Here is a 25,660-nt window from a genome sequence, read left to right on the forward strand (position 1 = left end):
ATCTGTGTTCTGTGGCTAGCACACACAGAGGTGAGATATCTGTGTTCTGTTGCTAGCACGCACCCAGGTAAGACATCTCTGTGTTCTGTGGTTAGCACGCACCCAGGTAAGACATCTCTGTGTTCTGTGGTTAGCACGCACACAGGTGAGATATCTCTGTGTTCTGTGGTTAGCACGCACCCAGGTAAGACATCTTTGTGTTCAGTGGTTAGCAGTGGCATATAAATTGGCAAGAAGCATTTCTGTTCATGAAAGTTTTATGCGCAAACTACCTACACACCGTTGTGTATTCTAAAAAACAACCAACATTTTGACTCAACAAAATGGGCATGAACCCTCAAATGTATAATCAGCTGAAATTTGCGCCTGAGGAGTATAGATACTGTACTGATGTGCGTTGAGAAGTAGTGGAAGAAACTGAAATTAAGAACTAAGTGGCAGACATATCGTTTGTGTACGATCAGTATGTGATCATACGTACTGACTCCTTTCCAAGCATGGATACTGCCAGTTCTACTGAGGTTAATCTTCGACAGTGCTGGCCTTGATTCAATAAAATTAAAAGTGAAATCTCTCCTTTTTTCTCCCCAATTTGGAATGCCCAACCGCACATCCCTGCTCATCGCTATGTCCAGGATCACCCGATCTACATTCCACAACCTCTTTGGCGACCTCACCATTGAACTGTGTAACCATGGGCAATGGCACGTCCAGCTCTCAGGGGGTCTATTTCCAGTGCAAAGAAGACAGGATGAAGTTAGAAGACTCCTTCTCAAATGCCAAGGATGACAGTCAGATTGAGACATCCAGGAAGGTCTGCAGCAGAACCAAAGTGCACCTAGGCCGTGCTAGCCCGGTTCACTATGTTCTTCAGCCTGGGACTTCTCCTGAAAACATGGGATTTTCTAACCCCCTCTACATTGAGGACAAGAAATGAACAGCATGAACTTTGTGGGAAATCAGTACTTCCCAAACTTTGGTTTGAAGATCCACTGGTGGTGTTGTAAGAAGTACTGAGGTGTACGGGGGAAAATGCTGCATATCTGGATAATATATATTTTTTTGCAATATACACTTTGAATGTTCACATCAATCATATTGAACACTGTCCCAGCTAAACACAGTGCACTAGATAGAGGGGCACATTAAGTTGTTTTGACTCTCCAGCAGGTACAACCCTGGCTGTACATTAATATTTAAAGGCCTCAAGTGTCACCATTGTGCAATTCTTTGAATATCTAGGACACTGGTCTGAATTTTTATGCAAGCAATGAAACCAGTAGTTTTATTGCAGGCTTTGTGCTTTTTAATACTGCAAAGGCACACAATTTGAATTCTGTCATCATGTCATTGAGATCACTGATGTGAGTTAGAATTACTTAACTGCTGGCATACTTTTTAAGTTTTTTTTACAAAATGTGACTTTGAAATGCAATGACAGTTAAATGAATCTGTGCATGTAAAATTTAAATAAACAGGATGGCATTCTATTTGCCTCTTTCTCTTGAATTCATTGTATTTGTGAATTTTCCATTTATTGCATTGAATCAATAAGTTTCCAAAGAATCTAAATTTGAATGTTAATTTACTATCTTTGTTTATGTGTGGTCATTTGCAGAAAATGTGTGAATATATTTCTTATTATATATTACTTTTTATACTCATCATTGTACTATAAGTCACTCAGTGGAGAACAACTAGATTCGTCAGAAAAAAGTTTACATTGATCAGGACACATAAATCAGCAACAGGCGAACAGCGAACTAAGCGCCTGCTTAGGGCCCCCGTGGCCACCAGAGGGCCCCCAAGAGCGCATGAAATGTCCCACAAGAGAGCTCGAAATGTTTTTTGTTTGTTTGTTTTTTGATATATTATATTATGTCAATGGTAATCATACAAAAACGCAATATTATGTTAACGGGCTGGCTAGCTAATACCACTGGTTTAATCAATTCCCGCTGCCTCTGTCAGAGCCGGTCTCACGTTCATGCGCACTGTAAAGGACGTTAACTGCATTTTGATGCAAGCACACTCAGTCAGGCTAACGTTGGGTTACAGTCCTCTCCTCTGCGTCGATGGAGAAGGCAGCAAAGAAGTAATGTCGCAAAAAAGGACATAGGCTATCCTTCTGGAGCAGACAAAAGAAAGAAGAAAACAGAAGCTAATGTTAGCTAGCTAGTTAGTTAACAACATAGCCTAGGTAGCATATCTTGTCTTGTCTTAGGAAAGTTAACGTTTGATTAAACATCCCTAAATGGCCTTGACATCTTAATCCACCTAGTTGTATGTATAATAGCAAGTTAGCTAACTAGCTAGCTAGAGAAATTTCGATTTTAACGGTGGGAATCTAGCTAATGTGTTAGATTAAAACTCTAGAGAAATTTCGATTTTAACCGCTAGATAGCTAGCTATTCATCGTTGGTTTGAAATAAAAGCAAGCTAACGTTTTCGTGTTTGTATACTGATCTTGATGCTGATAACCGCATAACATTATTTAACACTAGCATTTTGTGATTATTGGCAAAATATTCCACTATCAATCTGGCTTAATTTTAAAGATTAAAGGTTTTTTCTTCTGTGTAAAAATAACTTGTTGCTGGGTATGTATTTCTGTAATGAAAATAAGCTTCTGTTCCATAAACTTGGCACTGATAACAGCCTAACATTATTTACAGCACCATTGTGGGGTCTTTGCTTTTATATTCCAATATCATTATGCCTTAATTAGCTAGTTATAGATTAAGAGTTGTTGTTTTATGTGTACAAATTGCTTTCTGCTGAGTATAACAATTTATGTTGGCAAAATAAACTTATTCTATTCCATCAACTATGTACTCACACTATATGTATGATGTAAGCAACACAGCTACAACTAGGCCTAATAAAATTGATAATGGGTGTGTTAGATTTACAGCAGGTGTGCGAATGATCAAGCATTGACAATAGTCAATAGTATTGGTGGCGCAGAGGCGGTGGGGGGTCCCCCAAATAAAATTCTGTTTAGGGCCCCATAAAGGCTTGGACCGGCCCTGATTCAGCAAACTCATCTGAAACAATTGGGAAGTGAAGTAAGATATAAATACATCACATTGGAAATGAAACAGGAACTCAGAAGAAGAAATGATCTTTCCAATTTCAGTCAGAAAGAATAACGAGTGGAACAAATGAGAAACGCTCAGCTAGAATATCTGTAAGTAGCCTAATCTGGTAAATTTTTCTACTCTTTTGATTGCCTTCTTGTGGTGAAACACATTTAAAGCAGAATTTCTATTCATCAAAGCATTGGTAAGGACAATAATGCTACTGTTAGCTTTTGAATAACAATGATTATTTGATATTTCTGGTTCACAAATAATCTGTGATCACTTTATAAATGCTTTTTGGTGAGTGCGATAGCTTTTACCAGTTCTGTTCATGGAATAAGGAGTCATATGTTGTGCATTTCAGTGGGAAATATTTACATCAGTTTTAAAACAAGTTTTGTGATTTTTAATTTGTTTTTTGCTTGAAGTACAACCCTTTAGATAGCTGACATAGGCTGAACTAAGAATTTTAAATTACATTACAAATGTTTTTTGTTTTGCATTTTAGTGACTATCGCTAATGTGAAGTTCTTGGGACCTCATAGATCTTTGGAGATGGATAAACATTTATTTTTAAATTGGTTTTAACGTTGGCTCTGTGCACCAATACTGTATCTACTACATACAACGGTAGTGTAAATGATCACATTTTACATAAGGGTAAAGGTTAACCCTTTTATATAAGGGTTTTTTTTGGCCCACAGGTTGTGTGGTCAGAAACAGATGGGACCCAAAGAATGGCTTAAATACCTGTTATTTCACATCCTGTTCTTCAAAGGTAAGGCGCAGAAAAAGACCCAAATTATTTGACAAGGTTACCTCAGTCTCCCTCAGCTTTTCTGCTTTATATAACACTTGAAATGGAAAGAATATATTACACTGCCAAAGACCACACATTGTTTGAATCTACGACGAAGGTCATAGTAAACACATGGGTGACAGAAACAATTTCTTGACGTGGAGGCAGCATCCAACAGTCAACATCAGAGATGAAAAATAAAAAGTAGGAATTAGTCAGTCAGTGTGGCATGCCCTGTGATGTTTTTTTAAAGCTCAAACACACAATGCTCTCACATATCTTAAGCAACCAATTACCTATGGGTGTTCTTTGGAATCTTGGCATTTCAAAACACAACCCTCGGTCGACATGCCTCAGTCAATCTACATTCTGAAAAGATCCAAAATCTAAATTTGTAGTGAAGATGAAGCTAACAGATTCAAACATTCTCTCTTAATGCCTTCGTCAGTGAAATGGTTTTGTGTGCTGATGGCAGTCTGAATGCTAAGGATTCACTACAGGTGTGCAAGCTAATTTGCATGTACAATACTGTTTGATGTTAATACCCCCATCATGTTTCCAACAACATTGTTGGATGATTTCTAAAACGTGATTTCTTCCCAAACATCGTATTCCCATTTTCAGTGAGATAATTATTCCATGAGCGATACCTGTCCATCTCTTTGGAGTATGAATGTGAGTGGTTCCCAACTGCGTTCCTGGAAATGTACCGACCAGTAGATTTTCATTTTACCCCTAATTTGGCGCATCTGATTTCGATAATTAGCAGCTCAACAAGATCTCTAGCTGCTGAATGAGATGCACTTTGTTAGGGTTGGAGTGAAAACCCACAGGATGGATGTCCAGGACAGAGTTGGGAACCACTCATGTATTATTATTATTTTATTTAAATTTTTTTATTTGACACGGAAAATGTGTATTAATAACATTTCTGTAAATGTGATAGAGTTAGCCAGGAAGGCTAATTTGAAGTCCCTTGGCTCCGCGTACAAGGGATCTTCATCTTTTCAAAACATCACACTTTGATTGTTATTTATTTTTTCCAGTGTTAAATGTTCACACCACCTCCACCTGGACAACAGAAGTGCCGCAGACAATATCAGCACTGCAGGGATCTTGTGTCGTGGTTCCCTGCAAGTTCAATTACCCAGACCGTGAAATAAAGCCTACAGACCTGACAGGAATATGGCACACGACAAATCAAGACATATACATTTACCACCCGGACTCCTCCAAAGTGATGGAAGAATTCAGGGGCCGGACAAATTTGATTGGGGATCTTGCAAGGAAGAACTGTTCACTGAGAATTAATCACCTGAAAAAAAAGGACAATGGCCCATTTATTTTTAGGATAGAGATTCGTGACTTTAATAAGTACTCTTACAAAGATAAATTGGTCTCCATTGATGTCCAAGGTGCGTTTGAAGAAGTGTTCTCTATGTGGCTTATTTTTAAAATCATGAGTATATACTGATAAGATCCTGGGTTAAAGTCATTGTAAAACATAAGCAGTTCCTTTTAGGTCTGTGCACTTTGGCTATTGAAAGCCCCACTGCATGCTTGAGACCAGCTGTGATTGGAAATATGTTTTTATGACTTTATTCTCTAGAAATGTGACAGCTCACTTAGGTGACCAAAAACTGAAAATGATACATTGGGAACTTGTAGCTTACAGATGGCGGTTTATTAGATGCTTGTTTTCACTTAACTACAGACTCTCCAGCCTTCCCATTGCTGACCGTGAGCGGGGAGGTCAAAGCAGGTGACGCTGTGACTGCTTCCTGCTCTGTGTCTCACTCCTGTCCCACGGAGCTGCCTCACCTGATCTGGAGCCGCAGTGGAACAACCACCAACCAATCAGAGGAGCTGCCCAACGGCCAATGGAGAGTGACTTCAAGCCTGACTTTCACTGCCACAAACTCTGACCACAACCAGCATCTGACTTGCACAGCAAAGTATCAGCAGGTCACATCTGTGCAATCTTCTAAAATTTTGAATGTGGCATGTAAGTGGGCTAATTTATTTATTTTTTTTACATGTTTTTGCACAAAGCCTGAAGGATTTCACAATTCTTCAAAATGAGAACTAACACATTTTGATAGCATCTTATTACTTTTTTTTAACACTGAATGTAGTACAGAGTATTATTGGAAATTGAAACTTACAGTAACAATTCAATTCCCCTTTTCTGAGAACAGTTTTATTTTTAGTTGTTTAAAACTGACTGCTACCAATGCTTTTTTACTTTAACTTTTTATCAAAGAATGAATTTAGATCACATGTTCCAAAACAGATCTTCAACCCTTGGAAGCTAAAGAAATAGGCACAGAAAAAAATGGATAAAATATTTTACATTTTCACAATTAATTGTATTGTTCCAGATTTCATCAGTTACATATTTCATTCTTTGATCTGTATGTCTTTAGTAGTATTATGATCAGCTAATTTATGACATAAAACATGTCTGGATATAAATGACATATCATGTCTAGTTTCACACATAATCCACACAGTAATCACACATGTAACAGTGTATGAACAAGCCACTGCGTTGCGGCTCAAAGAGTCAAACATTAACCGTTGGTAGAGTGGTACAGGAACTCTGTCAGATGCTGGTCATTTTAGTTGGCCTTAAAAATACTAATGCCCTGATCCAGATTGTACCACTTGCGGTGACTTGTCGAGTCATTTAAATATAATCTCAAGTCATCTAAAAACCGTGTTGTTCATCTAGATGCCCCAGTCCGTGTGGAGGTCGAGCCTGAGTCCACAGTGGTGAAGGAGGGAGATGCTGTGGAGGTGCAGTGCTCCAGTGACAGTAACCCTCCTGCACACGGCTACCAGTGGTACAACATCACTGGCACTCTGCTGTCAGAGGAACGAATCTACAAACTGCACAACGTGTCCAGACACACTAAAGCTCTCTACTGTGCAGCCATCAACACAGAGGGGCACAAGAACTCCACTCCGGCCAAGATCAGTGTGGAGTGTAAGCCAAAAGCGATCTCACTGGCACTGCCCGCTGGAAATGGAATGGAAATGCGAGGATAACTTTTATTTTATTTTTTTCAAGTTTTTCATACATAATTAATGTTGTGAGACAATAATAGAAAAAAATAATGTCTCTGTAAATGTATGTTTACATTTTTCATCACATATTTGGTAAACCTATTCTGGGGCTTTCTGAACTTGGCCATGCTTTGTTTGTGAAGACCAAAAAATGAAATCATGCACTTTTATTTCCCTCCGAGTCAAAGCTGACTCAGAAACCTGAACTGAATCAAGCTTCAGGTAGAACCCTGGTTCAGTTCAGCACTAATCCTTTGTTACATATTTTCCTCTGATTGTTCTAGATGCCCCAGAAATAAAAGAGGGACCGGCCTGTAGCGTGAGGGCCGCGGGGGTGGCCTGCTTGTGCGTAGTGGACTCAGAACCTCCCCCTGAGATTACCTGGCTGCTCCAGAGAGGGAGCGATGCCAGCGCCGGCACTGAGAGACACGGCTCCATCACGCTGGGCACGCTGCGGAGTACCCAGAGGCTCACAGAGCTCACCTGCCAGGCCAGCAACTCACGAGGAAACACGTCCGCAGTCTTCACACCACCCCAGAGCGGTAGGCCATCGTCCGCTGTCCGGAAAACTAAAATGTACTGACATCAGTGTCATTTTTTTGGGTGTGTATGCCATCACATTGTTGTTTTTGACGAAGTGGTGTACAAAGCTGTCAAAGGTGTGAGATGTTTGCTGACAAAGTGGCGTGTTCAGAAATAGCACGCTAGCATGTTTTCACACCAGGCAATCTTGTCTGCTTTGCACTGCTCTTAAATTAAGCCTCTTAAGTTGGTGGCAACACACACCAGATACATGGATGATGGCAGTATATGAAAGGCACAAGCATTTGGTCAAGACTAATGTATCAAAACCTATGAAATATGGGAGAAACAATTAATGATAAACACACATATTGTACTAGCAAATGTAAAAAATTAAATAAATAAAAAAACAAATAAAAAAAGTAAGTAGCTTATAATTTAATTGTTTATGTCACAAAATCTAAATCATAAAACATATGGTATACAGGTCAACACTAACATGTTTCCCACAACTGGAAAAAATGTAGTTAGTAGTGGTAGGTAGATTATGATGTGGTTTTGTGTGTAGTGAGCCATCGGGGGGATGGGGAGACACTTTTTGTTTTATTGCCCTGAGCTAAAGGGAGAAGAGAAAAGGGGAATAATGGCCTGGGTAGCTTCAGAAGTATCACCGGATGGCTCTGAATGCGAATTTCTGGCTTGTTCGTCCGATTTATTTTAATAAACCACAAATATGTGATGAGTCCAAATTCAGTGGGCACTTAGGTGGCAGATTTGAAGAGATTTTACGTCACATTACATTCCATTACAGGCATTTAGCAGACACTCTTATCCAGAGCGACTTAAACAGCATTTACATTGCATTACATTACAGGCATTTAGCAGACACTCTTATCCAGAGCGACTTACACAGTATTTACATTACATTACATGACAGGCATTTAGCAGACACTCTTATCCAGAGTGACTTACACAGCATTTACATTGCATTACATTACAGGCCTTTAGCAGACACTTATCAGAAGCGTTACACACTTCTTTTACATCCATTATGCAGCTGGATATACAAGAATGCAGTTAGGCACCTGCTCTAAGGGTACAACAGCAGTGTCCAACCCAGAATCAGACCATGATCTTTAGTTACACCCAGTTCTACATCAACTACACTGATTAATCACTGACATGTTTGATTTGTCTCTGCTTGCAGGTGAACTCCAGTACATTTCACTCATAGTTGCTGCTGTGCTGCTGGTGGCAGGCATGGCCGTTGTAGTGTGGCTAGCAAGAAGAATGAGGTAATCATGCTTCCTTTGTAACTGGCACCCAGTGCTTTTTTAAAATGTTGATTTTATTTTAACTTTTGTGTTATGATGTCTGTCAGACACAATCGTGAGCAACCTGTAACTGGTATGGACGACGCAGCCACAACCATGACAGGGACCTCCTACGCTATGGCAGCAAGGTATTTTTTTCCACACCTGTGAGAAATTATAACCAAAACCACAGGAAAACTGGATTTTGGGTTATAATTTGTAATATGAAATCAGGTGTGCTTGAGGGGGAACACATCGATACCTGGATCTGGCTGTGGGTCCCTGTGGAGAAGTTTGGAAACCACTGGCATTGACTGCATTTTATCTGTATCAAAAAACACAAAGTGCCAAACTGATTTTTTAAAAACTCATTGTCCCCTTTAAGTGTAAAAAGAAAATATTAATACCCGAATTGAATTGGACCTAAATATTCTTTCATTTGTTTTTGTTTTTTTAGAAAGGAGGAAAAAAGCATCAACAGTGGATTTTATGTAAACGATGAACAGATGTATGGTAATATTGGGGTATGTATAAGGGTGCTCTCACAGATGTACATAACGCATTACATCATGCATTACTGATGCTCTCTACCAGAGAGACATACAGCAGGCAAACGGGTGCATAGATCAGGAAACAACACTCTAATGGAGGGCCAGTACAAGGCAGAGCGGACATCTTGTCAGGTTACAAGCTGCCAGCTAAGTCTAGCACTTAGACGTACTACTGGGAGGAACAGACAACACTAAAACTGTTAGATTTGATTGTACACATTACACAGTAAACGATCTCAACTGTCGCTAAATCAGGTTGATTGCTGTAGTTCAAAAATGTTTAAGTTGGTCTGGTATTCTTTTCTACAGCATGTTTCTTTAGACACAGCTTTTATGAATGGTCCTAAGGACATATATAAGCCCTTCATAAGCAGTACACCATCCTCTCATAAGCACTACGTAGACATTCATAAATGCACATGTCAATAGCCGCGTTTCCACCAAAAGTACCCGGAACTTTTAGTCCCAGGAACTACTTTTAAAGGAACTAAAAGGTTCCTTCAGCCCATGGTTGTCTGCGTTTCCACCGCGGTCTAAAGTCCCACGAAGATTAGGCAAATTAGCCCACTGACGTATGAAAAAGCGACGTTGTCGTCGGTCCATCTGTCCTATGATTTCTTCTGTAACCCCATACTACCACCGAAGTAGCCTACATTATTTTCTAATAACCGGGACAGCCCGGAGGGGTTTATTCCACTTATATACAACGGGTTACCAACAATGATTATATATGGTTACTTTTGTATTTATTTTTTTAAATCATTTTTAATCACCTGGAATTGAAATATTCTTCTGCAGCCGTTTGGGCATATTTTATCATTGTCAAGCAAAACTGTCGTTGGTAGTTGAACTTGGACCGTTGTTATGCAACAAATAGGATATAACAGGTCACAATAGTCAGATTGTAACTGTTTTATATATCCTCTCAAACACATTCATTATGTTTTTATGCGAACATTCGCTTTCATGTCTTGACATCCGAAGCGACAGAATGCATTCACATTTATATGTATAACTGGCAACAACAGCAGAAAACACGCACACGTTGTAAACAATTTGCTGTTTGATTACTTTCTCATCGTCAGGGTAAAAGCAGGTTCAAGAAATGTGTTCCTAGCTGGGCTTGAGCCTACGACCTCATGTTCCCAAGACTGTAACCTTTTCTACTAGGCCACAGGCAGGCTAGCTGTTTAAACTGGAAATGTTTCAGAGTAAAAAGGTATGGGTATTTTGCGTGTGTATGCAAGTTTTTGATTGGGTTGTGTAGGTGAAGATTTGGCTGGTGTCGGTAAAATGTCCAATGGGGAGACATGTTGTTAGTGGGATAGGCGGCAGGAAAAATAAGAATGAGAAGAAGAAGAAGGAGAAGAAGAAGAAGGAGAAAACGCAAAATCCCCTTAGTTTGGGGCTTTATTGTGTGGACATGTGAAGTTGTTTATGAAATCTGTCTGTTGAAATGGGGTCAGAATGTACAGAATTTAATTTTTTTAAGGGCTGAGTGTCTCTGGCTGTTGTGGTTATTTCTGTGGGGAACCCTGAAAAGTGCATAACTCTCGGTGCTGTATAGGTATGGGGCATGCCTTCCGCCACGGCGTAACTTGGCGGGATGGCATACCTGCCATCCCAATCCCAATATATATATATATAATATAATAGTGTATATAACAAAATGTACTCTATAGGGAACGGTCTGAGGCGGCAATTCTTTATTTGTCATTAACAAAAAATGCATAGTACGAAGTTGTATTGGTACACATTGTATATAGGTATATTGGAAGAACACAGGTAATATGGTCACGTGAAAATCTAGTGCAAGAAATGACAGAAATGTTCATTATTTGAAGTTGTTTAAAGCAATGGAAAGTGTTAGAAGTGAGTAAGTAAATCCAGGAAGCCTAGTGTCAATTATGGGTTATATATATGATTATACCAGATTAGCTAAACAGAAGCTAAGATTCCCCGTGTTATTTCAAACACATTGATGTAACTATTAAGAAAGAAAGAAGCACAAATGAAATGAACTGAGAAAGACCAGGGAAAAGGAAAAAGGAACCGCAAATTTTTCTGGTGACATCTTCCATTGTGTCTTGATCAAATGTGCTGGCATCAGCTACAAGTTTCCATATATGTTGGCATCAGCAAAATCGTTGCAGTTGTCATTCTGAAAATGTTTTTGAGGAAATAATAAATTAATATGACATGTAACTAAGTAACCGTGTCCAGAGAATAAGGAGATCAGAAAATAAAAATACTAAAATAAGAGTACACAGCACCATGTCAAGCCTGGCTTTAGTCTCCTCCTGCCAATCCTGATGAGGTTAAATATCTTATGCCTTTTCCCTTGCAACCTGTATGTGTTTTTTTTTATAAGCTTAACAATGATGTCCATTCACCCATTTAACAAATGTAAGCTCCATCAGCATTGCCAGACATAGGTGGGTGTTTGCCATCGGAAGCTTACAGGTGGTAGTAGTGAGGGGTCCCAACGGCACTTCAGAGAAGCCCTTCTCTAGTATGGCCCTAGTGTGTTAGACCCCCTGGTCTAGATTACTACCCAGGCATTCCTTTCAGGACAATTAAATGTAGAAAGCATTCTTTAACTAAATGAAACTTTAATCTGTCACTTAATCTGTGGGGAACTGAATTAGATCCCAATGGCGTACACCAGGTGGAAGCCAAGTGTCACATACTTACATTTCTGCCCTTTCCAGAATTGGCACTTGACTTTGGGTTACTGCATCAAATAAATAAAAAATTCTTAATTAGTATGGCACGGCTATCATTATTAACTTATTGTTAAAAAATCCTGAAAATGTAGGCCTTTCAGTTGCTTAGAAGATGCTCACTGCGCCTACTGGCAGCAATGGCACAGAACATTTTAACATTTTAATTTACCTTTTAGGAGAAGGGCAGCGGGGTTTTGAGGCCTTTTGGCCTCCAGTCGAAATGACCTCATTGTTGGCTCTGTGAGGGTGCAGGGATTTTTGGCCCTTTTAGATCACATTTTCTTAGCTGGTGCTGAAAATCATTACAGAAGCATAAAATATGTACCTGTAACCAACATCCATGTTGCTGTTGTTCCCATTTGATCTCCTGTGAACACAGACAATAAATTTGGTTTTAAATGTTAAATTAGATGATCGTGTTGTACGCAGGAAAATACGAGATAAGTTTGTAAGGGCAGGACGAAAGAAGACTATAACTACAGAAATCTTAAATTAAATTATTAGAGAAGTACTCTGTGAAAACCGAGAAAGACTTACCAAGAAAATCTACTCCAAATAGACCGCCTATTTGAAAAAAGTGGAACAGAGATATTTAGATGATTGCGGGCAGACTGTATTTTTTAAAAAACATTTAAAAAATATGACTAACCTTTCAGGCCGTGATGTCCCATCCTGATAATTGCCTGGGTGTCTTCTGTGAGGTCAAAACATTACCATGAATATGGCTACAATCTCAATAACACAACAGAGCATACAAATACTTATCTGCTTGTTGACAAATGAGCTTATTATTTTTTATTCCATTCAATAAAATTTTACTTGCGTAGAACTTTTTACAGAGACACTGTCATAAAGAGGCTTTACAGAAAAATAAGAAAAATTGGGATTAAGGGATAGACTGAGACTGACCCGACAAAAAAAAAGTGGGAGGAGAAAAAACACTCAAACAATGGCAAGAAAAGACTTGGGAAGGGAAGAAATCTGGAGAGGATATTATATATAATTTACTGAACTTGTACAGCATCTTGGTCAATTCAAAGCATACACTAAAACTTAAATCATATATTAAAAAAACCAAGAAAGTATAATATCCCTTTAATATCTCCCCTGGTTTAAAGACATGGACAAGATTTTTCTCAATGGTTTAAAAAATCCATAAGTGAACTCCATAAAACCATAAAATCGGCTACCGGTCGCTGCCAGGATCCGATTCAAAGCCCTGACCCTTGCCTACACTGCCGCCAACAGGACAGCCCCCATCTACTTGCAGGACATGACTCAATTCTATGTGCCTGCTCGACCACTCCGCTCTGCGGCAGCAGGGCGTCTTGCAACCCCTCCCACCCGCCCAAAGGGATCACAGAGCTTCTCCACCCTAGCTCCCCAGCGGTGGAACGAACTCCCCATCCCTCTCCGAACCTCCCCCTCACTATCCATCTTCCGCCGTGGCCTGAAGACTCATCTCTTCAGACTATACCTAGAATAACCACCACCACGCTGTATATATTTAAAAAAAAAAAAAACCCTTTTTTCCTGTCACTTGTTACATGTTGCCCCATCCCTGCACTTCTTGGTAAATTGTATTCGTCCTAATACTGTAGCTTATTCTTCTGCCTAGTTTGGCTTTGCAGATGTTAGACCAGGATAGTGTTCATTGTTCTCGGCTAGAAATAGCTGTACAAAATAAGTAATTGTACCTTACTGAACCCGTGTTCAGCAGTTGTCTACGATCATGAAAATGCACTTTTGTACGTCGCTTTGGATAAAAGCGTCTGCCAAATGAATGTAAAATAAAAAAAATAAGTGAAATATATTTAAATGAGAAAATGTATCCACATGTTTACAGTAGAGAGTAAGTGAGTTTTTATTTTTAATTTCTTGTCTAAAATATACATTCACATAATTGTCGCATAGTTGCAATGAGAGCAAACTAGACATTTTTTGCATGTTATGTTTGCAGTATTCAGGAAAATATTTATGTAACACGGAAAAAAAAAATGACCACAGCATACCGATGCCAGAATATTAACTTACCTGCGTGACATGCGTGAAAGTCCAGAGCATTACATTACAGGCATTTAGCAGACGCTCTTATCCAGAGCGACTTACACAACTTTTTTACATAGCACTTTACATTGTATCCATTTATACAGCTGGATATATACTGAAGCAATGCAGGTTAAGTACCTTGCTCAAGGGTACAACGGCAGTGTCCTTACCCGGGACAGGAACCTGCGACCTTTCGGTTACAAGCCCAGTTCCTTACCCACTGTGCCACACTCCGTCCGAGCCTGGTGATAAATAAATTACAGGTGGTAGACAGCAGACAACATTGTTAAATTGAGCAACTACAGTATGTTCATCTTTGTGTAAGCTTCAAGATGCTTAATGTAGAAGAATTTCATTTAGTCTCTCAGCAGTTAATCATATTGTTTCTGATTCACTTAATAAATCACAGTTTAAAATCAAACCTGTAAAATCTGCATCAACTCCTGTTTTGGAGAATTGCACCAAGGCACAAAAAGTCTTCAAATCATGCTATATAAACATTTTTTCTGTGTGGGTTGGTAGTATTACTTTACTGCTTACTAGTGAAAATTGTTTCTACAGTAATACCTTAAGGATAAGGACTGAAAGGCAGTTTAAATGTTACCCTGATGCCGCAAGCAGAGCTCAAAGCTCCCCTGTGTGTGTGTGTGTGTGTGTGTGTGTGTGTGTGTGTGTGTGTGTGCGTGTGTGTAGGTGTGCGTGTTTGTGTGTGTGTGTGTGAGTGTGTGTGTGTTTGCCTGAGTGTCAGAGATGTGAATGTTGTGAATTACAAAGGTTCAGAAATCTTATCTTGTCCAACTACGTTTGATGCTTCATTAGACATTGGCCCAGATTCAACTAACATTTGTCCTTTTACTTAAAAGTAAACAAAGTGAACATTATACTTTTTCTTCACAAACTCAGTTTGACTAATGTTAGCGATGTCATGGTCCTGTTTTCCTGTCTGTGTTTCCCTTGTTGGGCCGCCAGATGGCGGCACTTCTGTTTTGTGTCCTGCTCCCCCCCTGTTAATTGTATGATTGTTTCATTGTCTCGTTATCCCATCATTGTTCCCACCTGTGTCTTATCCCCTCCTTTTGGTTTGATTGCTTTTTGAGTTCACCTGTGTCTTGTTACCCCTGTCTATTTAAGTTCTCTGTTCCCTTGACTCGGGTGCTGGTTCCTTGTGTTTGTTTCCTGACTTTCATGTACCTGCCTTCTTGTGTTTGTTCCCGACTTGCGTTTCCTCAGACCCATTGTACCTGCCTGCGTTTTTTACCTGTTTGTGTTTGTTCTGACTTATGTTTTGTTTCAGACTGAATATACCTGCCTGTGTTTTGTTTGACCTGTCCTTGTGCTCTGTTTGACCTGCCCTTGTTCTCTACCTGCCTGTGTTCTGCCCTGCCCATGTTTGTGAGTTCCTCTTGTTCTCTGTTTTATTTAGATATTTTTTTTATGAGTTTCGTGTTTTTTTCCACTCTGCGCCTGGGTCCCAGCACCCGAACCGTTACAGAAGGAACCAGCCAGTTTGGGACCCAGCAGAGTTTTTTTTTTTTTTTTTTTTTTTTTGGTTTGTTTGACATGCCATCGGGGTGGTGGGAGCTTGAGCCTTCCAGTGCCCGGGGCGGGCGGTCGCGGAGGCGCCGTGGTCGGGCTGCCTCCCGGTCGGCCGGATCTCCAGCTGATCAGCCGGCGGATCCTGACCCTTTTGAGGGGTCTCGGCTTGCCATTTTTCCGGGGTCCGGCCCACGGGGGTCCCGCCGGTCCCGTCCGGCTGCCCAGCCGGGTTCCCTACAGCTGTGGTCTGTGTTCCTGTCCCCTGCCCAGCCCAGATGGCAGGGCCCTCGGCCTGCTCCACCCCAAGTCCCGGAGCGGCCTTCACGGCCTGCTCTGCCTCAAGTCCCGGAGCGGCCTTCACGGCCTGCTCTGCCCCAAGTCCCGAAGCGGCCTTCACGGCCTGCTCTGCCCCAAGTCCCGAAGCGGCCTTCACGGCCTGCTCTGCCCCAAGTCCCGGAGAGGCCTTCACGGCCTGCTCTGCCCCAAGTCCCGGAGCGGCCTTCACGGCCTGCTCTGCCCCAAGTCCCGGAGCGGCCCCCAGAGCCACCTAGAGCCCCGGAGAGGCTCCCAGATCCGCCTCGAGCCCCGGAGAGGCTCCCAGATCCGCCTCGAGCCCCGGAGAGGCTCCCAGATCCGCCTCGAGCCCCGGAGAGGCTCCCAGATCCGCCTCGAGCCCCGGAGAGGCTCCCAGATCCGCCTCGAGCCCCGGAGAGGCCCCCAGAGCCGCCTCGAGCCCCGGAGAGGCCCCCAGAGCCGCCTCGAGCCCCGGAGAGGCCCCCAGAGCCGCCTCGAGCCCCGGAGAGGCCCCCAGAGCCGCCTCGAGCCCCGGAGAGGCCCCCAGAGCCGCCTCGAGCCCCGGAGAGGCCCCCAGAGCCGCCTCGAGCCCCGGAGAGGCCCCCAGAGCCGCCTCGAGCCCCGGAGGCCCCGCCTGCTCTGACCCTTCCGCGGAGGCCGCCTGCTACACCCAAGTTTTGGGCTTTACTTGCGCCTCGAGCCCCGGGGGGGCCTCCGGAGCCGCCTCAAGCCCCAGGGAGGCCTCCGCAGCCGCCTCGAGTCCCGGGGGGGCCTCCGGAGCCGTCCAGAGCTCCGGAGAGGCCTCCAGAGCCGTCCAGAGCCCCGGAGAGGACAACGGTTCCATCTGTTGTCCCGCAGGGCCCGCCGCAGACTGCTCTGGCCGCCCCGCAGGCTAAGCCACCTGCCTTGCCCCCTAGCGTTCGTGCTCCCCCTGGCGTTCGTGCTCCCCCTGGCGTTCGTTCTCCCCCTAGCGTTCGTGCTCCCCCTAGTGTTCTCGCGCCCCCCAGTGTCCGTTCTTCCCCTAGTGTTCTTGCTCTCCCTAGTGTCCACACCTTGCCCCCTGGCGTTCGTTCTCCCCCTAGCGTTCGTGCTCCCCCTAGTGTTCTCACGCCCCCCAGTGTCCGTTCTTCCCCTAGTGTTCTTGCTCTCCCTAGTGTCCACACCTTGCCCCCTGGCGTTCGTGCTCCCCCTAGTGTTCTCGCGCCCCCCAGTGTCCACACCTTTCCCCCTGGCGTTCGTGCTTCCCCTGGCGTTCGTGCTTCCCCTGGCGTTCGTGCTTCCCCTAGTGTTCGCCCTCCCCCCAGTGTCCGTCCTCCCCCCAGAGTTCGCACTCCACCTAATGTTCCCACGCTACCCAGTGTTCCCAACCATGTGTCTGTGTGTTCCCCGGCCCCCGTGTCTATTTGTCTCCCCGCCTGTTTGTCTGCCTGTCTGCCCACCTGTTTGTCAGCCAGTATGTTGGCCTGTCTGTCTGCTCCCCAGGCCGTCAGCTCGACGGCCAATGTGTTCTCCCGCCTGTCTGCCTGTCTGTCTGCGTGTCAATCCGCATGTTTCTTGTCTTGTCTGCCTATTTGTCAGTCCTTGTGCCAGTTTTTGGGTTTCCCCCTCTCCTTCCCTGTCTGTCCCTTAGTGTGTCTGTTGGTCTTGCCGTGTGTCTCCCCGCCTGCTTGTCCCTTTGTCTGTCCGTGTAGATCTCCTGGTGTTGTTCCTGTGTCTGTCACTCCGTGTTTGTCTTGTACCCAGTCCTGTGTTGTGTGGGTATCTGTTATGTAGGGTCTTGGTGTTTGTCGCGTTGTTCCTGTCCAGTGTTTCTGTCTAGTCACGCCCCAGTCCAGTCCTGTGTGTCTGCATCGCCCCAGTCCAGTCCTGTGTGTCTACCTTGCCCCAGTCTAGTTCCTGTCCTGTTCCTCTCCAGCCCCGAGTGCCTCTCCAGCCCCGAGTGCCTCTCCAGCCCCGAGTGCCTCTCCAGCCCCGAGTTCCTCTCCAGCCCCGAGTTCCTGTCCTGTCCACTCCAGCCCCGAGTTCCTGTCCTGTCCACTCCAGCCCCGAGTTCCTGTCCTGTCCAGTCCAGCCCTGAGTCTTGTCCTGTCCTGTCCAGTCCTGTTCCTGTCTGAGTCCTGTCTCTAGCCCCCACCCTCTGTTGACTCCCTCCCCGGGTTGGCCTCCTGGGACGTCAGGAGCCGTCCCTTGGGGGGGGGGGTACTGTCATGGTCCTGTTTTCCCGTCTGTGTTTCCCTTGTTGGGCCGCCAGATGGCGGCACTTCTGTTTTGTGTCCTGCTCCCCCCCTGTTAATTGTATGATTGTTTCATTGTCTCGTTATCCCATCATTGTTCCCACCTGTGTCTTATCCCCTCCTTTTGGTTTGATTGCTTTTTGAGTTCACCTGTGTCTTGTTACCCCTGTCTATTTAAGTTCTCTGTTCCCTTGACTCGGGTGCTGGTTCCTTGTGTTTGTTTCCTGACTTTCATGTACCTGCCTTCTTGTGTTTGTTCCCGACTTGCGTTTCCTCAGACCCATTGTACCTGCCTGCGTTTTTTACCTGTTTGTGTTTGTTCCCGACTTGCGTTTCCTCAGACCCATTGTACCTGCCTGCGTTTTTTACCTGTTTGTGTTTGTTCTGACTTATGTTTTGTTTCAGACTGAATATACCTGCCTGTGTTTTGTTTGACCTGTCCTTGTGCTCTGTTTGACCTGCCCTTGTTCTCTACCTGTTTGTGAGTTCCTCTTGTTCTCTGTTTTATTTAGATATTTTTTGAGTTGGTGTTTTTGCCCTTCGTGTCCTTTTCTGTTCCCTGTTTGTTTGCCCTGTAAGTAAAGTCTTTGTTAATTTTCCCCTTTTTGAGTTTCGTGTTTTTTTCCACTCTGCGCCTGGGTCCCAGCACCCTAACCGTTACAAGCGATTGCTGAACACACCAAACTGTGTTTGTAAAAAGAAATTTAAAAATAAATAAATAATCCTGGCTGTGCTAGTCAAAGCCAGGCACAAGTGCTGATTGAACCCCAGTCATTGTGTTGTACTTGCCCGTTCTCTCCCCCACTCTGCAGAGCTGTGATGCGGTTCCTAGGGAAGAATAGCAGCCATGCGAATGGAGGAAAAAAAAAAGATTAATTACAGACTTCCTCCCAGTCAACGCTGGGGCACGACATGTACTATGTTCTCAAAAGGTGCATTACTCTGTGAATATCTACTAATACGCTGAAAAAAGTGCCATGCAAAATAAACCCCCCTGGAATTCCTTTGGTTCAAATAGTGGAAAAAAACATCCCTATGGACATAAAGTAAGAGTTGATATGATGCTCTTAGAATTGATCTAATTTTAGGAGTTTTGTTGTGTATCATCATGAAGTAATGTCACACGCATTAGTCAAACGTAGTTCCTGTAGTGGGTGGTCTTCAGTATTCTTTTTAATCTCACTACATCATTTCTGGAGAAACAAAAAGCTTAACTTTTTATTTGTTGCTACTGTGTTTCTGGTGTATGAGTGTACATATGCATTCTTTGTTATACTGAGGGCGGACTGAAATAAAGAAGCACATTTGCTGCTGCACGTTCAAAGTCTACAGATCAAGCATGAAGTCTGTGAATGCTTGAGATCACATGGACTGATCAGATAATAATCAAATATAGATGAAGCTAAGTCAACCAGAAATGTGAGAACACCTACACAAATTTCCACTGCGCATCAAAACGATACTCAATGTGACTTGGTAAATGGTAAATGGTAAATGGACTGCATTTATATAGCGCTTTTATCCAAAGCGCTTTACAATTGATGCCTCTCATTCATCCAGAGCAGTTAGGGGTTAGGTGTCTTGCTCAGGGACACTTCGACACGCCTAGGACGGGGATCGAACCGGCAACCCTCCGACTGCCAGACAACCGCTCTTACCTCCTGAGCTATGTCGCCCCCGACTTACTTGTATTTCTTCCTCATGAACATAATCAGTACCCCGAAGACTATTGCAGTCCCCGCTGCAACCACTAGAGGGATGATGATGTAGAAGAGAACGCTGAACTTACCTGAAATATATCGCAACATATTTTAAAATGAACACTTTCCAAAATTCCACATATTTACAATATATTGCAGCATGTTCCATTAATCCGTAAGGGATAGCACCTCATTGCCCCGGTGGATTCATTTTCACTCAATCATTCTGCACGTTCTGGGATTAATTAGTAGTAGTGCGTGGCATTTAAAACTTGGCTTACTTTTCACATTGAGTTTGATGGCGCTCTGCATAGTTTTATCTCCGTGGTGTTTCACTGTGCAGGACACCTCTTTGTGATCATCCTCCTGCGTCGGGGTGAAGGTGAGGATCGACTGGGTCTCCCACCTTCCGTGACCAGTGTCTTTGTGCACGGTGATGATTTGGCCTCGGGTGCCGTGACTCCAGGTGAGCGTGGGGAAGTGGGAAGGGCAGGTGTGGAAAACAGAGCAGATAATGGTGAAGGGGCTCCCCTCAATGGGATCTTGGTAGTGACTCAGTTTTGGGGGGTCTGGGTTATCTGAAGAAGGAGCAACCAAGATTACAAGAAAAAAAAGTTCAGACCAACTCTTTTCAGAACGGGACCCAGACGAGCTAACCAACGTGTAGCACAAATAAGTTTCACAACACGCCACACAAACACAATGCACTCTGCAAACACGTAACATGTTAGGCATAATATTCAGGAGAACAACAACACATACCAAATGTTTTGATCGCCACACAGTTTTTGAAGGAGTATTGGTCCAATGTGGGAATTTCAATCCTGAAGCAAAACTCCCCAGCGTCATTGCCTTTAATATGGTCGATTTCCAAAGAGCAGTTTGATTCTCCGAGATTTCCCACTAGCCTTGTGCGTTTTTTAAAACTGTTGTCCACCTTTGACTCGTCTTTATCATAGATTCTTGTTTTGGATCATTCTTTTCAAACCAAATTGCCCTCCGTTGTGTCGCAGACTTTTGGTTTCCTGGATACGTAAACTTGCATGGTATTACCACGCAGGATTTAGTCAAGACTTCCATACGGGGAACGATGTCCGCCGTCCACTCTTCAGAGGAGCCTGGAGAACAAATAACTGGAGGAAGAGGGTGAGATGTGACCGCAGTGTTAAAACAGGCTACATCCTGTGTGTGCATATGCAATATCCACATGCATCCAAGTTTGTTGGTTTTGTTTCAATAGGTGGAATAGCAAGGATAATTAAATGGAGATAAGACAGCCATGATATTGCTTTACTCACAGAAAAAAAAAACAGAAATAAGCTCTTCCAATCGTGGACTGTTCAGTTATCGCTCAAAGGTTTTGTACTCCTTAAACCAGCTTAAAGACGCAAAGACAAACTGCTGGTCTACCCCTCATATTTTTGGGTATGGGATTGCCTCATCCAAGCGTCTGCATATTTTTGTTTCCTTTTGCTTTTCATGCACACACGTATGCACGCACACACACACACACACAAGACTTAAGATTAAGCTCATCTCAACTGACAAAATCTAGTGTTACCAATTGGGTTAGTGCCTCGTTCCTAGTTGTTAACAAACAGACAGTGAATGGTGGATACTTTCTGGCACCCTCCTGGTGATTCCCATTGGAATTTTGGCAGCACAGCTCAAAAGTATCCACCAATCACCATCAGCCCTGTTGTATGCGTTGTGACCAACGGAGGCCATGATTGGTTGAGCTCCTCTCTATTTCTTCTATGAGCAAAGTGACACCAGGACCAATCCGACCTCTTTCATTAACCCAGTTCAGTAGCAGAAACAGTTGCATAGTGGATGACAGATTGAGGAATCGGTAAAATACTATATACAGAGAGGATGAAGATGGGAAAGATAGGAGAGTTACCTTGCAGGTACAAACAGAACACCCACAGCATTGGTTGAGACTCCATGTTTTTCAGTTGGGCAAAGACACTGGGAAAACATGATAAGGAATTCATGTAACAGTTCGTAAGATACTTGATTCAGTTATGCCAAGTTCAGCTAAGGTGCTGAATATTACCTGTAATGTCTGATGTCTTTACTGATTGTTCAAAGTCATAAATCATGCAGCATCTGCTTTATGGGCATTGAGGTGGAACATTTTATGGCAGGACAATAAATGACAGTAAAGACCACATAAATGTTCTTACACAGTTCTGTGGTATGGACGGACTGAGTAGCCTGCGACCAGCTTTCTGTCTCGTTATAAAAAAAAAACATCTTCCTCTTCCTTCAGAAGCATCCCAAGAAAACCTGTAGCTACAGTCAGTTTTTGATTGGCTGACAAAAACAATGGTCTCTTGAGTCATATCCCTTTCATGCAGACTTAAAAAAGGAAGGGTAACTAGTTGCATTGTTCACCTGAAAATACCTAAGCTCTCTTTCAAAAAATGTATTGACAATATAGATGTGCAACAAGGCTGTCGGAATTACAGTTTTTTTTGTCAGTTTTTTTTTTTGGGGGGGTGGGGGTGGCGGGGGAGTACTGTCCCTTCCTCATTTCTTTCATTTTTAGTCCTTATTATCTGGGAGAAATCCTGGGGTGTGTAACTGGTGCCTGAGTGAGTGAGTTAGTTAGTTGATTGGGTGGCGCATGTGGAACCTGTGCAGACAGGTAGGGTAATCATACTTCCTCGAATGCTGCTATCGATAAGGAGATAAAGAGGGAGCAGTGGAAAGAGTGCAGGGGTAGTGCATTACTCTCCGAAAAAAAAACTTTTCATGGCTGCTCATGCAGAACATGCAAGTGGAGTTTATTATTTATTTTTATTTTACTTCTGTTTGGGTGGGTGTAGCTGGTGTGTTTTTGGGGAGGCAGGGTGCGTAGGAGAGAATCGAATGTTACTCTATGCTACATGAGCTCTATGAAATGCAATAAAGTTTGATTTATTTAACTTGTCCTGTGTTCTTCCTGGGGTGTCTGGCGTGGAATCTGATAAATAACAGGTAATGGTTCATCCCCCAGTCAATTCATCCCAAGTGCAATTTTTGGGAAATTGTGTGTTCAATTTTTGATTTCCCCTCAGTATTAAATATTTTCATTTTTATTTTTTTCTTGTCTTCACAGTGATGGTTCTTTACATTCCCCATTACTACATGTGTTTGGAATGGATGGGGGCATCTCTCACACTGGTATTACAGACTTAATTACATCTCTACACTGCATCATGTAACGGTACGGGTGCTGGGACCCAGGCGCAGAGTGGAAAAAAAAACACGAAACTGAAAAAGGGGAAAATTAACAAAGACTTTACTAACAACAGGCAAACAAACAGGGAACAAACAAGGCCACAATGGGCAAAAACACAAACTCATAAAAAATCGAGATAAAACAGAAAACAAGAGGAACTCACAAACACGGGCAGGGCAGAACACAGACAGGGCAGGACACAGTAAGGCAGAGCACAAGGAAAGGTCAAACAAAACACAGGTAGATATGGTTGAAACCAACGGATATCGGGAACAAACACAAGGAACCAGCACCCGAGTCAAGGGGACAAAGAACTTAAATAGACAAGGGGTAACAAGACACAGGTGAACTCAAAAAACAATCAAACCAGAAGGAGGGATAACAAGACACAGGTGGAACAATGATGGGATACGAGACAATTGAAAACAATCATACAATTAACAGGGGGTGCAAGGACAACAAAACAATATTCGCCCATCTGGCGGCCCAACAAGGGAAACACAGACAGGAACACCGGAACATGACACATCAACTTAGTGAAATTGCGATTGTAATATATTTATTTTATAAAAATATATAATCAGAACCAAATTTGTATAAATATAGGCCTAGCAAGCGACATGAAGATTGAATCAACAATTAAGCAATAACTCACCAACAGGTGGAAAGTTAAACATTCTGAATTTGTGCTAATATACGTTTAGGTATCAAAACCCTGACACAAATTCAAAAACAAATCCAAAGACTAGATTTATGATTGCAATACCACAAAATGTTCAACCAAATGAATGAATCGTGTCAAACAGTTGGTGAAATCAGACCGGATGCACATTGTCTTTTTAACTTGATTATATTGTCTGTTTTGCCAAGATATCACCAAACCTCCAACAAGTAAAAGTATATAAGCAAATGTATTTTAGGAAAAATGAAAAGTTGCATTTTTTGTTCACTGAGTAAGGCATGTGTTGCATGGTAAAAACCTTAGTGCAAGGTAAAAACTTATTTCTAAGGAACTAAAAAAATGTATGAAAAAACATAAAACCACACTTTAAAAACATGCGAAGACAAAGTGCTTAAAAGCAGGAAACATCTGGTCTCACCCTACGTTAATAGATAAGGAAACTCAGACCACCACATATATTTTTGTCTTTAAATTAAGGCCATTCATTATATGCATGAAGATAAAACATGACTTATTAACTGTTTCATGTGCAGTTAGACAATTTCTACAAAAACTGTTGAAAAATAATTTTAAAAAAATAATATTAAAAAACTTCACTGGTTCTTCACAGAAAGCAAAATTATCTGTGTCATTTCAAATAGCATACTGACACAGAAATGTCTTCACAAGGTTTGCACTTTTACAAGGAAATTGCACAAATCACTGAGTATACTATTTCATTGATGTCCAAGCAGCATACTTTTTAAAGATTATATCACGGTAAGAACAGCATTACAACATTTATCACAAACACAAGAAGATAGCCTATAGTTAATATCATACTGATAAAAGTAAACTATCTGAAATTCTGATCTACATCACTTACTTTTACATCTTATCTTCAGAACTTATTTTTAATAGCACACTTCTGCTAGGCTCACCCTCAATTTGCTGGCTCGTGAAATTGAATGAGTTAAAGCAAAAATATTTTCAAAAGAAGAAAACCATTAAATTCAGATTTGCCCTTAACTTTGGATTAAGTGTGAGTATTAGAGGTATCACCCTGTTTGGTGAGTTGAGCAATCACTAAAATTAACTCTCTAAGTGATTGTGGGAAGGAAAAATGACAAATAGTACTTAAGAACAAATGATGATTGAATCCAGGCCAATTTATTTGATCCTCAGAGATGTAGTTGACTGTGTGAGAACAAAATGTAGAGGAAATAGTCTTACCTTCTTTTAAGCCTGGTACTTTTTTCACTGCACTTTATTTTAATGAACAGACCTGGACAGGCCCGACCTCCTGACACCAACTGAACTGGCTTCAGGACTGACTGCAAAATAGAAAAAACAGTTTATGTCTATTCTATCTTCTTTCGCATTAAGAAATGGCACTGAGGTCTTTACAGTTGTGAAAAAGCATTTCCTTCCTGCAAAAAAAACCAGATATCTGTAAACCCTCCTGGCAGAACTCTGTTATTGCACCTAGTCTGAAACAAACAGCAATGCAGAGGCCTTGAAACCAGGCAACAATTACACAGGTCACAACATTTTGAAAATGAAATCTACACAAATTGTCACAGTATTTTATTTATTTTAGATGAAATGTCGTTATTTTTTTCGAATATCAAACATTATTATATCGTCAGAAACTCTAAAAAAACATGAAAAAACATCACAGTGCTGAGTTTTTCAATGGACAACAATAGATTTTAAATGAGCTTTAGAGCCTTTATAGCCCTTTGTAGTCTGATCAATGAGAGATCAATTTCATTCAGTCACACCTGTGGCCAGATGAGTACCACTCAAGGGTGTCCTCTTTACTAAACATTAAGAAACACTTCACATTAATCCCATTGTAACTGAATGGACCCTACAGTGCTATTCACACCCT

At 42.2% G+C, this 25,660-nt stretch overlaps 1 protein-coding gene, 2 long non-coding RNA genes and 1 pseudogene across 12 annotated transcripts in view; 2 read left to right on the forward strand and 2 right to left on the reverse strand.

Moving 5' to 3' along the window:
- LOC135241614 (uncharacterized) overlaps positions 1–25,660 on the reverse strand; it is a 130,311-nt gene that overhangs the window by 79,617 nt on the left and 25,034 nt on the right. The window lies entirely within an intron of this gene.
- The window catches only part of LOC135241633 (uncharacterized), an 86,492-nt gene that overhangs the window by 9,731 nt on the left and 51,101 nt on the right, over positions 1–25,660 (forward strand). The window lies entirely within an intron of this gene.
- Positions 626–11,169, forward strand: LOC135241180 (myelin-associated glycoprotein-like). Of its 8 annotated transcripts, none has more exons than XM_064311359.1 (9): positions 1,864–2,095; positions 3,788–3,861; positions 4,929–5,297; positions 5,597–5,887; positions 6,617–6,871; positions 7,236–7,493; positions 8,681–8,768; positions 8,855–8,935; positions 9,244–11,169. In XM_064311359.1, exons 1-9 carry the CDS (start codon positions 2,076–2,078, stop codon positions 9,365–9,367), a joined length of 1,560 nt encoding a protein of 519 aa, XP_064167429.1. In that variant the 5' UTR covers positions 1,864–2,075; the 3' UTR covers positions 9,368–11,169. The 8 variants fall into 8 exon arrangements, 7 of the variants coding, with proteins under 7 accessions (XP_064167471.1, XP_064167429.1, XP_064167464.1 ...); XM_064311350.1 differs by lacking the exon at positions 1,864–2,095 and adding an exon at positions 2,922–3,190; XM_064311370.1 differs by lacking the exon at positions 1,864–2,095 and adding an exon at positions 3,226–3,285.
- LOC135241276 (myelin-associated glycoprotein-like) lies at positions 11,029–25,167 on the reverse strand (annotated as a pseudogene).

Source organism: Anguilla rostrata, chromosome 1 (genome assembly GCF_018555375.3).
Source record: "Anguilla rostrata isolate EN2019 chromosome 1, ASM1855537v3, whole genome shotgun sequence".
NCBI lineage: Eukaryota > Metazoa > Chordata > Actinopteri > Anguilliformes > Anguillidae > Anguilla > Anguilla rostrata.